At 35.1% G+C, this 16,025-nt stretch overlaps 1 protein-coding gene across 1 annotated transcript in view; it reads left to right on the top strand.

The window, feature by feature from the left end:
- LOC105622635 (heterogeneous nuclear ribonucleoprotein L) overlaps positions 1–16,025 on the top strand; it is a 157,793-nt gene that overhangs the window by 53,950 nt on the left and 87,818 nt on the right. Inside the window, exons 4-5 of the mRNA XM_012204050.1 lie at positions 11,756–11,841; positions 13,588–13,684. Of these exons, the coding sequence (XP_012059440.1) occupies positions 11,756–11,841; positions 13,588–13,684 (183 nt within the window). The remainder of the gene's footprint in view (positions 1–11,755; positions 11,842–13,587; positions 13,685–16,025) is intronic.

A 16,025-nucleotide genomic window follows, 5' to 3' on the forward strand; every position in this document is an offset into this window, starting at 1 on the left:
TAGAGTAGTAGTAGTAGTACGTACGTAAGTAGAGTAGTAGAGAGAGTAGTAGTAAGTAGTAGTACGTACGTAGACAGAGATAGAGAGACGAGAGANGAGAGAGAGAGAGAGAGATATCACCTTGCATGTTCAACCGCTGCCGCCGTTACTATCGTTAAATCCACCGTTGTAGGTTGCAGTTTGCACTGTACAAAGTATTCGCCGCATTGCCCGCATTGAGAGAGTGCATGGCTTTATGGTTTCGCGGAAGGGCCCGCCTGCTTTACGATACACGATTATGATCAGCCAGTTGCTACTTGTTGAACAATAATTTCGTTTGCTTAACGCTCGTCGCGATAGCTAGTGGAGTAGAGGTAACTTTGTGCAGCCATTCGTTAACTATTTCGTACACTGTGCATCATTAACTATTCCGCTGTAAGAAGGAAGTTCTGCACGGCCGGCTGGTCGGTAAAATAGTATCTTGCACATCTTACGGGAAGAATGGTTGTTAGTATTTTGTGAGAGTTTTCTGTGTAAGAATATTCCATGTTTAAAATGTAACATGATGACATTGTCTGTCTGACATCTTTTAAAGTGGTAGTAAAATATACAGTAAAGTCTGTAAATAAGATATAATTTATGAAACCTTCTCTTTTAAAATACTTAACGTGCACATTTCTAATAATACAGCCGGTTTTTATGACCGCGCATGACGCGAAAGATTGCGTGGTTGATTTATCACTTTCGGAATGGCCGAAACGTTACACACATGGCACATATTTGTTGTTAGTTAATTATGAATTTTTAGTATCGTGAAATTAATGAAAACGCTAGGAAACGCGAAGTAATTATTTGTAGTTACCGCTTGTTGGACAGCAAAGCGCTAGGCTTCCATGTAGTTACCATGATAACTTCTTGAATTTCTCAGACCATTAGCTATCCCGTTAGCAGGCTATTAATTTACGTGACACGCTGAATTAGGATCCAAGCGGGATCCAGTTTAGAAACTCGGATACAAAATGGTACCTAGTGAATCTATTCGCCCATCCCCGGGATGCACAATTGCGCCCGTTCACGAAATCTTTGAATATTTTGAAAATCCTTTTTCATTCAAATCTTCCTAAGGCTCGGGAATGGAAATCAATGATACACCAAATTCGCGACGGCTGTATCTTGCGCTGACCTTAATGGGATTTACCTCGAACGGGTAACTCGGCAATACGAGGTCGACGGTTATCTTTGTACGACCTCCGCTTGCGATAAGGTGCACCCGATGTTACTCCGAAATACATAACCGCTCTTCAGATAAACCCATGCGCCTCCTCTTCCGGGTATGAACATTACCGTTAAATACATCGACATCAACTATTCGATTCACATTGTTGCCTTCGAGAGATAATGACGATCGCATACGATTTTTTCCCCTCACGTTTTTTAAACTCGCGTTATAAGGTATTTGCTGTAACGGTATTATTTTTTTTTCCATTGAAAACTGTTTCCATTTATATACATTAGACGTATATAATATGGCCTACATTTACCATATTATATTTCAATAGAAGGTCATACGGCTGACTCAAAGTCGTGCTTCTCTGGTGAAAATAGAAAAAAAAATTGAGAAAAGGATCTTTTATTACATTTCAAGCTTTAACCTCTTGCTTTAACATTATTTATTGGCTGAATAATGTTATTATTATTGGATAGAAATAAATATATTGCTGTAATAAAATAAGGAGAGATAAGAAACTATTGTATTTTTATTTAAATCTTTTTTCCTTTGAAAATTTCTACTCGCATTTCTGAGTTTGGCGTCGTCCTACAACAGTTGGTTAATCGTATATGCCAAATAGTCTTTCTCAAAAACGCATATCGCCATGTGCACAACGGGTCTTTTAGAAGTGCACAAAATAGCGTAATACCGGAAGAATGTCTCTCGTGAGTCTCTCCAGGGAAATACAAAGCAGGTCCTCCTTGTAGCACAGATCTACGTCACTCTGGAGATTCTCGGCTCCTCGACTTTTTTCCTGACCCATGTCACGTGCTGCTCGTTGGAAAGTTTTCCGTATTCTTTTCTCACTTGATACGACGCGGAACAACCTTTTCGTGTATGCAGGCCAGTCACTGGAAAATGTCTCCCTCGGAATGGCTTAATTACCAGATGGCTTTGGTCTTTATATCTGTGAAATATGATTATTAACAAACGCGGTTGGTCTTTAACTCCCGCAAAACCTTTCTAGGTACTTGGAATCTCTGAATTTCCTTTTACTTTACAGTAATTAGTGCTTGAATTTACCGGTGTTTAGTATCTAATGTTTATGACATTTTAATTTCTCATGGAAAATACTGAAATAACAGGTTTTCTCTTCTTATTATACATGTATGTTTATAATAAATGTAAATTACAAATAAGCATATATTGATGCATTAATAATTTGTCGAAATATTTTTCATGAAATATAATATTTCGGCATCTTTGAAGCTTTGTAAACGATTTTTAAAAGATTTAATTCATCAGAATTAAAGAACTTCAGAATTTCCCTTGCAAATGTTCTTCTGATAACAAAAAGATTTAATAATTTATTTCATTTAAATTCATTTTGCGATCTATATAATTTAATCACGTGATTTAATATTGAAATCTTTTGATTTTTGAATAGCCAATATCTTGAGCTCTAGTTATTTCCTTCTTCAAATATTGAGTCGTTGGATATGAAATGTCAAATTTTGAAAGTTTGATCTTTGCAAAAACGCCCTTATGCAACAAACACTTAATGGATCATTTTCACAAGCTTAAAAATTTTCAAGTTTGTTGAATTTTATCGAAGCGAAAAGGTGAATAAAATCTCGGGGGAAAATTTTAAGAATAGAGATAGTTACAGTTATATTACTTAAACTTCGTGTAAGTAACTTTATGTAGGTTACTTAATTAATGTAACTATTATGTAAGTACTTTAACGGAGAATTGAATAGTTAATATTTAATTAATCACGTTATTTAATATTGAAACTTGGTAAATTGCGGAAAGACGACGCGCGATTAAGTTTCAAATGAGGAAATATCGTTTCAATGCTTTTCGACATGTAGTCTTTTTCATATAGCTTTGCAATAAACTAAATTAAATTAAATGCGCCATCAAACCCACACGCCAACGTGATCCTGCCTTTTCAATTTCCTGGAATTATTCGGGGATCGTAAACTCAATGTTTCATGTACTCCATTGTAATGCCTTTAACACCGAAACAATGACCGCCGAAATGCAGCTCCGAATACAACTCCATCGAGAGAGCCTTCAGTGATTCTGCCGAAAGTAGTGAGTGCACGTTGACCTTAATCGTATCTCTCTCTCTCTCTCTCTCTCTCTCTCTATGTGTGCGTTGTGCATGTCTGTGAGTTAGGAAAGCGGATGATTATGGTCAGCAGCATTCCACAGAATGCTGGGGTGGAGTTTTACCATCTTACTTTTGAAGGAGCAACAGAGATCTCTGAAATTGAGCCCACACGCGCAGACTTCGGGGATCGTTTTATACTCTATATCGTCTGCGTGCCTCGAATTTTCTTGCGCTTTTACTTGCTTTAGTTAAGATGATACGACACGTACATAGTATATTATTATGCGAAATGACGAATATTTTTCAAATAATGAATGAACATTAATTTTGGATTTTTAATTATGTTAATTGGTATAAAAAATTTATCATTATTGCAGAATAAAGTTAAAGAGATTTTTCTAATATGAGATGTATTTTTATAATTTAGCGACTTAGCTTTATATAAGTAAATAATACCTTTATTTGCTTTAATTAAAATGCCTTGCTTTAAAAAAATATATATATATATATTTTTTATCGTTTTTACTTCTAAATAATTCACTTTTTTATTTGTTTTGTCATCAATTTTCTCAAAATAATAAACAACGCAACTTTTAAATTTAAAATTTTCTATAATAAATAATACATAGAGAGTAACATATTAAATATGTTACATAAAATTTACCGCAAAATATATGGAGATTATGCAGGCATAGTTTTCTCCTCGGGACGGAGAGCGTGACGTTTTATATTCGTAAAAAAGGCGAGAACAGGAAGAAAAGAGTGCGCGGTAGGTCAGTTATGATGCCAGATTTCAGTAAGGTTGAAAAAAATGAGCTGGCGTCTCCCGGGTTTTCCGCCACTTCTCTCCGTAGAGATTTCTCTCCACGTCTCATGCGGCACCCATTTATCTTGTCCTCGTAACCGACACTCTCGTCTTCCCTCTCGAATGCGAGACGCGTACCGTGGCTCGCGCTACGCGACAACTGCGTGCGGGAAAGTAATGCGTGCGAAGCTTTGCCTCATGCGCTTTCCAGGATCGTTCTCACGAGGCGATGTCCGTATCGTCCGACATTCGACCCGACGAATTTCCCCCGAGAAATTGGCAGCAAAATTGAGACTTCTTTCGTTAGCTATTGCTCGCCGGGTTTCTAGTATTCGCGTTTCATACACGCTCATATCCCCGCGTTCCTCCCTGCAGCTTACATCAGTGTTGTTCAATTAGTGTCTGGCTGCATCGTCGAGCTGCACTGAGAGTTTCTCCAGTCCCGATCTCGCTAGATTCTCCGAGAAGATCCGCCGGAAATTAGATTTTCGACAACTTCAACTGCCCGAAAAATAAGATTATCTCGAGTACAACAAAATTTAATTTCGGCCCTTCAGATAGAAATGGGAAATATTCTTGTTTTACAGCCACATTATATCTGTTGCGTCAAGAAATAATTCTAATTACATTTTGATGTACATGAGTCATGATTGATAACGTAATCGGAAAATCGATACGTGTATATGCTTATGGATGGCTCTATTAATTTTTTATCAATTTTGTGTTGATAAGCACTGCGCATTAAAATTTAATGATATATCGATATAAATATTAAGATATTTTAGTAAAGTAACGTTACAGTCACTTTACATTTTGTCTTTGATTAAACAATAAATGTTTAGTTACCTGGAAACTTCGATCTTTCAATATTTTTTTTTCAATATTTTTTTATGCGAAATAAAGGACTTTTTATTCTGTTTCTTAATGAAACATTAATGCAGTGCAAACGCATTAGTTGTACAATGATAAAATCAATAGCTGAAATACAAAATATTTTGGGAATTTTTTTATTTTCAGCGGAAATAATGAATTTGTTGATATAAACCATGTTACATAGGTTTAAGGTTATATCGTAATAGCTGATGAGTTTATTTATTGTCAATATCGTGAGAGGAGTAATCATATAAATTATAACTTTAGAATTCACAGTTCAAATTTAGAGGATCTAGGTTACTACATGAAAGTTCACGAGTTGAGAACTTGGAGTTTAGAGATTAGAGACGGGAGTGTGTTAAGATTGAAATCACGAGTTGAGAATCAAATTTACCTATGTACATCGGAGTTTGGGAACATAACATTCGCAATAATTTAAGAGCTTTCAGTGACCAGATTAGGACGTAACAATTGAATCTCTTGCAATAACACGGATAAATTTTTTTAAACATCTTAAAGAATATACTCATCACGATCTATGATCTTACTACTTTGTTTTTAGTGTTCTTCAACTAGTATTTATTATCTACGTATTTAGATAGAAGATAGCTCAAAATTGAACGGAAACGTAATGTTTTTAAATTTTTGTTCTCTTTTTAGCATACTCTGAGTATGACTTTCTTTTTTCAATATTTTTTCTGTTGCTTGTAACTTTTTATTAATAAAAATACATATATTTGCTTGGTATTGTTATGTCCCTATATATCTAGCGTTTCGATTGGAAAAAATTCTTTACAATATATTCATTTTTATGAAAGTTATAAGCAACCGAATTGAATTGGATATGCCATACCCAAGTGTGTCATTCTCATAGTGTGACACCGAAGGCTTAAACTCGCTACATTTGATTTATTAATTTTGCGCACTAACTTCTGCATTCGACCTCCTATATGCCCTTTTCTACATTGCTATCTAAAGAACATGAATACATTAATCCTCGCATCTGTAAGCTATCATAAAACTTTTTGTTGAATAAGAAGATACGAATGTACCTATATATAATGTACCATATTTTCTATGCACTGAAAAAAATAACTAACTAAAAATAAATAACTAAATTTTAATATATTTATTTGATACAAAAACTATTAATTTGATTAACTATCATTTTTTTATTGAATAAATATTTTTACTGCAAGTAAATGTTTATCTACTACCATTCAAAAAAATATGTATTAAGATTTAGTTAAATTTTTTTTTTTTTTTTTTCGATGTATTTTCGTCGACCTTTAATTCGTTTGTCGTGTTTATAGTGTAAGTGCCAACGCTTATTAGATTCACGCGCGCATATATTGAATGCACCCCGACGAAATGCGCCAGTATTGCACTCGGGGGAAATACCCCAGTTTTCAGATGCATCCCTGGCGCATTGTCTTTGTATCCGCTATGCTCTCGTGTCGAGCAAATTGATGTCGTAATTGTGGGCACTTTATGACTTTTTCACGCCCTTTTAATCTCGCAGTGGGGATTGGAGCGGGATTAGGATCGGGATGTGCTCTGCCCGTAAATTCGGCCTCCTTCATCTTTCAACGGCATCGAAAGATCCTTGCGCGGCAAATTTCTCGACGCGGAAGACCTCGGTTTTTTTCGCATCGAAAATCCCTTGAACAACGTTCTCTTCGATTTCCTAAAGGATTTTCATGAAAACTGTCAGTGGCATGCGGGCTTGAGAAATGTGACTTTCCTCATGAAAATTTACCTGTGCAATTTTTCCTGTCTTGCAGTAGTTGTAATCTTGCAACTTAAAATTTAAAAATATTCCATACTCTAGAGACGTGAGTGATATGTCGCGGTCGGTCCACTTTAATTTATTGCCGAGCTTTTAATAAATATATCGTTATTTATTTTTGTACGCGGGCTTGTCATTTTTCATCATGAAACTTGCGATCTGCAAAATTTACGGCTACTTCCAACCTCGCGCTTTATTCGTCATCAATGACATTTATGATACATTAATGAATGCCCGTTCCATCGTGCACATTTGTTTCACGTCCCGTCTAATTAATACGCGACATCGCTGCGGCGTTTCTGTCTTTCGCGGTCGGTGGATCGGGCTTTGAGGTGGCTTTCGTTGTCGGTACAAAGCGAGCATTATGCCCGGAACCATCTGGCATCGAGGAGGCGAAAGAGCCGGCGTGGAATATTTATCAACAACCCGGAAAGAGCGGTGCACGGAGAGGTATCTCCCCGCCGGAGAAATGTCGCTATAAATCACCTCGCTTTTCAAAGCCGATCATGTTTTATAAACGAAGGCGGATAAGTCGTATTAACACGTCCGGAGATACGCGGGAATGCCAATGAATTAAATAAGATGATGCGGCCTCTTTCTCCACCCCCGCGCGCGCACCCTGATTGATGCCCTTCGAAGCAGATCTATTATTATTGTCTGACCTACTCAAGAACGAGGATTAAACCCCTCAACTCTCCTACCGACAAACTGCACTATCATCCAACCGGAAATGGGAACGCGGGACTCGTCTATAGACTCCCAGGCGAATAAATCTCGCCTGCACTTTGTTGTCTTGTAAATGCAAGTTACGTTATTCCCTTTCATAATCGATCCTTATCATTTATCGGCTAATCTTGGAGAAGTTCTTGTAAAGCAATCTAATATCTGTTTTATTACTTTTGTTATATTTTTAACGTTCCACTATCATCAACACGAACACGAGAATAAGTCGTTTTGCTTCTGTTATCTCTATTCTCTCTCATAATTCATCAAACTAGTCTAATTTGCAAAGTTTATTATTTCCGTCAAGATTTTTATAAGATCTTTTTGTTTCATAACACAATGCCTTCATTCGTATCTAACTTCCGGATATCTAATTCCAATGGTGCTAGAACAGTTCTCCTTCACGCCTGACGTTTTTCCGTCGCGGCAGATAAGCTTCGGTAAATCACGTTTGCAACGCCGGTACGCGGCTCAATGCACCCCGTCCGGGCGAATGCATCTTCACAGGACAAAGGGATTACGTGCTTTCCTTATCACGATCTCGAGCGGGCAAGCGGGCACGTTCTATCACTCTCTCTCTTTCTCTCGCGAGGCTCTGCTTTGTGCGTCGCGTCCGCGGAAGCATCCGCTCTTGAATTTATATCGCGACCCCCCGAAGGATTTCTCCTACCACGAGCATCGTATCTCGCACGGACACAAAAGGGAGTCGTCGACCCGGATGAGGCAACACCCCGGACAATTAGGTCTGTTTTTTTATTCCTGCACACTGAAAAAAAATTTACTGAATCTTAATATTTCTTCGAATAGTACTAATTATTTACTCTTACAGAGTAACTAAATATTTACTCGTTAACAAAAATGATGATTAAATCAAATTAATGATTTTTGTATCAAATAAGTTTATGTTTAGTAAATATTTACTTAGTACTATTCAAACAAATAATTATTAAAATTTATTAGTATTTTATTTTCCAATGCATTAGACTGCAATAGAACTTTCTTTCTCGTTTCCAGCAAATATCTATTTCGCTTTAAGTTTCTAAAAGACAAAAGGCTTAGATTAGAGTATGTTCGCCGGTCGGACGTGTGCTTCTCGAGGAACGAGTGATCGCAGTGGCGATGATTTGCACGCGCGAATTCTCGCTTCTATTCATAAGCCAATCTGAAATCCAACGGATCATACATATTACATGGTGCACACTGGATGCAGCGGTGAGCGGCGCATAAAAATTTACCGGTCGTTCGCAGATACGGTGACAATTTTACATAATCCAGTGTACCTCCCGTTTTTTTCATTAAGCTGTGAAACAATTTAATTATCGCGTCAATCGTTCGATCGTTTCTATCGGTATTCTTTTTCCTAACCTGAATGTCGCGAGGACTCGAGCCGACGGAAATCGAATTTCCGTTTCTATTTAATGATCGTCGTACGTATATTTCGTGCTCACGCCAAGAATTAAGCTGCTCTTTTTTGAGATTGTATCACATGCAGAACGCATACATGATGCATATCATCTGGAATTAATTTAAGAATATAGAAAACTCATGTTTATACAAAGAATGAGCCTAACTCTTATAACTATGACTGATAAAAAAATTTAAAAAAATCGGACAGTTTGTCTTTTTTTATGAATAATTGAGACAGAACTTCACAAAATTGGATATATTTGAATTTTACATAAATAAATAATTTAATGATGACAGAATGCTCGAATATTAAGTCCAAATTATAATTGAGTAATAGCGAATTCGATTTGACGCACTAGTGCATGTTAAAACCATTACATATACCGATTTAATTGTGTAAAAGTGAAATACAAATGTTTCGAATTATAAAATATCGCTTTTATTTAATAGCAATAAAATATATTGAGGATTTACTCCGTTTTCAGTGCATCGAATTCGCTATAAGTTAACGATTTATCATATTTAAGTATATTATAAAATATTCTACATATATGCTATGACGTGGTCGCATGCGAGACCTCGTAGCCGGAGATTACACTCACTCGATAGGAGACTGACAATCTCGTTCGAACCTTATTCAGACATTTCAGACGTCCCAGGCTCCTCGATTCTCTATGATAGTATGACTAATCGCGAGCACACGGAATAATACGTTGGCGCGTCTCGCGTATTCAGACTGCATTTAAACAGCGCGACGAACCGCATTTTTCTCGAATAAACGATGTGAGTCACTAAATGCGATTCCACTAGTTGCGTGTTTTCGTCTAGTCGTATGAGAGATGTGCCGCGCAGAGAAGTCGCGAGAAGTTACATTGGCAGCGAGCCACGTCGTGTCATCGCTCGTGCAACGCAAATTCGAGATTTCCTCGGCTGGCAGGTAAACACGCGCCCGCTGTTAAATGCTCTCAATTATCGACCATCTTGAAATAAAATGTGTTGCGACCCGTCCACACCCCGGCGCGATACTTAACACCTTCTTTGACCGCGTCGCCGCCGGGGACTCCAGACTCCAACGATTACAGTTCATCTCTAAAGAACGCGCAACTTCATAACCAACACAATATATATATATATATATATATATATATATATATATGTTCCATTCACATTTCTCTTCGTAAAAATTATTTATTTAGTTTACAGTAAACAAACGGAAATTAGCAAAGAAAAATTAATCATAAGAAGTTAAGCTTTATCTAACGACTTATTATAAATTATTACTTTAAGATTAATGTTTTATTAATGTACGACAAAGTGCTAATCTTCAAGTATATATTCTTGTTATTTATGTTATTCTCACGATTAAGGATTAAGGATTAAATTAGAGAGTGCTAATTGCATTGTAAATCAGTGCCAACCGAACATGTTGCAATTCTGTTTTCTCTCTAATCTGTCCTACACTCTGCTTCGTGTTACAATGTCTAGTTAGCCTAATTCCAAAGTGATTCGTTTCTCGTGTTTGACAAATTCGTAAATCATTGTGTTATCATTTTATATAAATCTTCATTTGCGTAAATCCTAATTTTATGTTGAAAATCAATAAAATTAGATTATTACTTGAGAATAAGTGTTACAATGATATTTTATGCATAATATATTTAGTTATATTCATATTATAAAAATCCAATCTATTTGAATTTTAAATTTATAAATTCCAATATATTTGGTTTTTAATACGAGTATATATTTAATCAAATTAATTAATTCAGTCGCGATTTAGTAATTAAATAATTAAATATGAACTTATCATAATTAGGCTAGTTACAAAAATATTGCTGATTCTAATCTTTAAGTTCCGGTCGTTCTGCTTGATGAAACGAACTATAATGCTCCGAATGAAAAATAATATATGGCAAAAAATCGACTTCTTTAGCGAGAAAATTTGGTATTGTCGATGCATCTGTTAGAACATGTAACATTCATGAATGGACTGAAATGCAGTTTTGCCATTTGTCTCGTGTTGCTCCTTGACCTCTCGGTTCAACCTACCTACGCCACGCAAACTTTCTGTCTAGATGCGTTGCGAGAATATTGTGAGAACGGTTAAACTTATACCGAATACCTCGCATATGTTGTTGTTGCGCCAATAGAGATGCCCTGGAGAACGCACCAAGTAAACTTCGTTTCGATTTGCTGCGCATGATATACGACGTGCATCGATCATGTGCTCGAAATAGGTTAGCGGAAATACGAGGTGCTTCAGAACTATCGCCGCTTCCCCTTAACGACAGGTTTCAGGAATGGACTGAAAAGAATGGCGATTGCTTTAATGTTGAGTTATTGAGCGTTTTGAAGCGACTAATTGAAGTGTTTTAAAATAAAGCAAGACATCAAATAATTTGTATCTAAAATTGTTCAAAAACGTCGAGGCAAAAAAAAAGAAAACTTTTGTAAAAGTAAACGAAGTTCAAATCTATAATCGTAAATTAATTAACCGTAATTAAAGTTATCATAAATATAATTCCATTAAAAAATATTTTTGCGTTTAATATCAAATTTTGTACACGAGTAGAAGTTTTATATTAAAAAATACAAACATCGAAATATTTTGTTTATATGGTCTTTTTAAAGATCGATGGTGCCTATAATTTTTTTCCTCTTAATTGCTTAATTTAGAACTCGAGATGCATTTAATTAATGATTAACATCTTTGTTTCTCAACTTTTAAGCTTCCTTCGGAGAAGTCGAGGAACGATGCACACCATAGCCTAAATCAACATAGTGTGAAAATGTTCTCCTAAAATATCCTCGCATACATCTGTTAAAGTGCTTTGCTCTTTTCTGTTGCAGGAAGTGTTGCACACGATCAGTGCGCCCAGCGGTCAGGTTCAGCGTATCGTAATCTTCAAGAAAAATGGCGTGCAAGCTATGGTTGAATATCCTTTTCAATACATATTTTACTATGGTAGTGCTTTTTATTAGGTCTATTGACGGTGCTTATATTTTTTGCACTTATTATCTTCGCTTTCTTTCTCTTCAACGCTCGAATACTTATCTCGTTTTTAGTGCATAAATTTTAAGAAATTTCAAACAACGCGGACAAATCTATTGCTCACCTGCAATTTCGTTGATTTACGTTAACGATTCTCAGAAGACATCATATGACTCTCAGCTATGTAAATTAACACTTTAAATTCAGTTGTATTCGCACAGTAAATTACTAAGAAGCGTACCGCTAATGTTCTGTTTGCCAAGCATAATACTGTTTTACAACCGCAGATGTTACATGTTGTATATAAAGAATTAACAAACAGCCGTTATTACTCCCTGATGTTTAGCTCGCTGGAAATTTTTAATTTTCAAAATGATTAAACATCTCCGTCGTCTTATATTTCACTGGAAATTCCATTAAAAATATGATTTAAATTTATTGAGAAATTTGCCATTGAAATTTTGACAAGTAAAGTACAAAGAGTTTGAAATTTAAAAATGCATATAATACGAGTTCAAACAATGCCGTCGGGAAACAATTTATTTTACACAAATAAACCATTGCGTTTTCGCATGAATTTGATTTACACGGTAAACTTCAGGGCAATAGCGAGCGTTAAACACGCGAGTCAAGGGTCACCTTCGGCGAACTCGGAACCCGCGGGATCAACTCTGACACGCTTTCTCAAGCCGGGAAAACTTTGTCAAGACATGCACTGCCGTTATAGCGTAATGAAGATTTATAACGAGGATGTGAACTGACGGAAAGGTTCGATTTTTTTTCAACGTAAACTCTTTCATGTATTCTGCATACGTTCAACAAGCTTTGAGCTTTATCTCGCGAGCCGTATTTTCGGTGAACCTCCGTATAGTGGAGTGTATATTCTAGACTATTACGATCCAAATAATAGTCAAGCCGCGTCCCGCGTGACTATAAATTCGTTAGAACTTTACGTCATGTCGGATTTATACTGCACGACGGCCACTTTGTGGGAAAACAACATTGTAATGCCGCAGTGAATTCCGTGAGATTTCTGTATCGTAGGAACGCTACATTTTTATCGTTTGTCGTAAAACTGGGTGATGAACATTATAATTCATGTAATTTGGTTTGTTTGTATGGTAATGTTGCATCTTTTTTCATCAATCTTTTTTTATTTATAATAGTATGAAGGAAATATACGAAGGTTTAAATAAGAGACGAAGTAATTTTTAATTTAATTGTTATTTCATAGAAAGAACGATTTTGCTGATGTATCTAAAAATTTAAGTAGTTTTAGATCTGAAAATAAGTTTGTTGGTCCATAATTGGAGAATAATTATGTAGAGAATAATTATTAATTATCTAAATCTGAATCAGTGGATACCAATCTCAAGTGTATCACTGGGTAATCAGTAAAATTCGCAATAAAATTTAATTTAAAAAATCACTGAAACGTGGAATTCCTAATTCTAGGTAATTTTATTTAGTGTTCAATATATATATATAGTATTGGAACGTGCAAATAGCTGTATTTGAATTATACAATACTCAAATTCTTTTTCTTTTTCACTTGAATTTCGTTGATTCAGATTTAGAGTACCAAACTTCACGTATTATTGCCGAACCAACTAATTTTAAAATTTGTATACATATATTTTTTGTGCACAAATTACTATATATCCTTAACTGATCGTGTTCTGATAATTACGTTTGACTCTGTGGAATCGGCAACCAGAGCAAAGGAAACACTACATGGAGCAGATATATATTCTGGCTGCTGCACATTAAAAATCGACTTCGCAAAGGTGAGTACATAAGCAATTATCTTCCACAATTGTCCTCTTCTTTTTAAAACAAATTTATGCGAATTTAGATATGCAAATGTTACGCAATGATAAGGCAAATCGCATTCGCCGATTAAAAGCAATGGAAAAAGTACCGTTTAAAAAATTCTGTCATCCGGGGCATTTTACATAATGCCACTCGTGCTAACATAGTGGAAATTCAGAAAATCTATTTGCATCATCCATTTTACGCGTCTCGTTATAATAATTCTAATTAGCAACATTATGAGTGCTGTTGCTTGTAATATAAATTTTGTATAATATTTACAATTTATTAGTGATATTTAATATAAGTATATCATTATATTGATAAAATTGATTTAATTGCACTCACGGTGCATCCATAATGAAAAATTCTATATAATTCTATATAATTGTAGAGATATAAATTAGATTAAATTATATAAATTTAGAGCTATATTATATTTTTTCGACCATAAATTATATTATAAGAAAAAAATCTAAATCTTTTCTTCTTGTATAAATTTAAAATTTACTGTTTAAATTTAAAATAAAATCTGATTACATAGAATTGCTACAATAATGTAGGACGTGACCCAAAAGATTTAATTTGAAAGTTAACTATCAAGATGTTTCAATATTTCATTAAATATTAAAGAGTTGTTCTTGTTAATGACTTTCCATCAAAATTCCGTTTAATAATAATACATTTCGAATATGTCAAAGGGAATATTAACAGGGAAATATCGATTATTCTGTACAAAATATTTATATTACGAGAAAATTCAGTCCGTTTAAAAGAAAAAAATTTCTTATTCGTATAGTTACAACTTAATGCAGAATGATTTTGCAAAATTTATCCACGATATCATATCCATATTAACCGAGCGAATCTTTTATGTAACAAGTGAAGCGCATATCTTTTGTGCATGATATTGTAATACTGATAGAAGAACCTGTTTCTATAATTACGTAGCTTCTGTTCTGATTAAATCTAAATCAGCAGAAGCTTATATCGTCGATTTAAGTAACTTATCGTAATCAATGTACCCGACGCTGTCGTAAATCTTGTAATTTAACGCTTGTAACGAATAAGTGTGACACAAAATGGATTAACCGGTTTTTATCTGATTCTACCTACCTACCGCGCGCATTAGCGTGACACGACAAACAGAGCTGCACTCTTTCACGCCCCTGTCGCGACTTTCACGCGAGAAGAATTAAGCTTCGTTCATACACAATACTGCTATTGAATAAACAAACGTTTTTTGTTGTTAAAGTAAGAGAATTGTCTCGAGTAATTCTTTAAAGATGTATATAAAAATTCTATCCGACTTCGATCAATGTATCGCCTTTATTTTTTCAATTCGTAATCGAACTTTTTGTAATAAAAGAGAGTGTTTGAAACAGCTCCTATTTTATTTTGTTCCCGTTAGTTACCGTAAGAAATTATTGATGTTAGCCCTAAAAAGTCATTTATTTTTGCTTTTATGATCCCGATGTTGGCTCGCGATAGAAACGTTGAAAGGAATATCCGGTACATTAGGCCGATGATTACAGGAGGGAAAAAATGGCTCGTGCTATACAAAAGCATGTCTCTTTGATGAGACGCATGCGTCATTCAGAAAAACATACAAGGAACAGTCGAATATTAATGAAGCGTAGTAGAATAAAATTATTCATTAATGAAGATATAAGCCATGCGTGTCATATTAGATTGCATCGGATATAATTATTTTTCTACAAGTCTCAATAGTCCGGTATAATTATTATGTGAAGATGCAAAAAATATTTTATCACCATGAATTCATCTTCACATGATAATTGAAATATCGTTTATTGAGATTTGTAGAGGCCGATAAAATATTTGCTTCGACAGAAAGAAAAGAATTCGTTAGAAAATCGTATAAGAATATTTGCAAAATATTCTGTACATCATTTGCTGTCAAGAATAGTCTTAAAATTCGATCAGTATAAAACTCACCTTTTTGCTGGCAGAAATGTTCCTTCGTGCCACTTTCTTCACCATCTTTTTACGTTCAATTTCACGGTATCTTTATTGCTAACTCCCTTTGGAATATCGGTTTAGGTTTTTCTTGCATAACGAAATCCAATCATAGAATAGCGAAAATAATGATAACGACAATGGTCGGCGATAACATTATTTTCTCGCTCGAACAGGTAACTCGAAATTACTTCAACTTACTATTATCCTTCCCGATCGCTTTCTTGCTACCGACTGTGCGGGTCATATTGGAAAATGTTAGATATTTATTGGCTAAGTCAACTATATTTTTCGTTCAAATATCGCGCACAGCTGCTTCTTCTGCAACTGAGTACA

The sequence above is a fragment of the Atta cephalotes genome, assembly GCF_000143395.1.
Source record: "Atta cephalotes unplaced genomic scaffold scaffold00047, whole genome shotgun sequence".
In the NCBI taxonomy this organism is placed as follows: domain Eukaryota; kingdom Metazoa; phylum Arthropoda; class Insecta; order Hymenoptera; family Formicidae; genus Atta; species Atta cephalotes.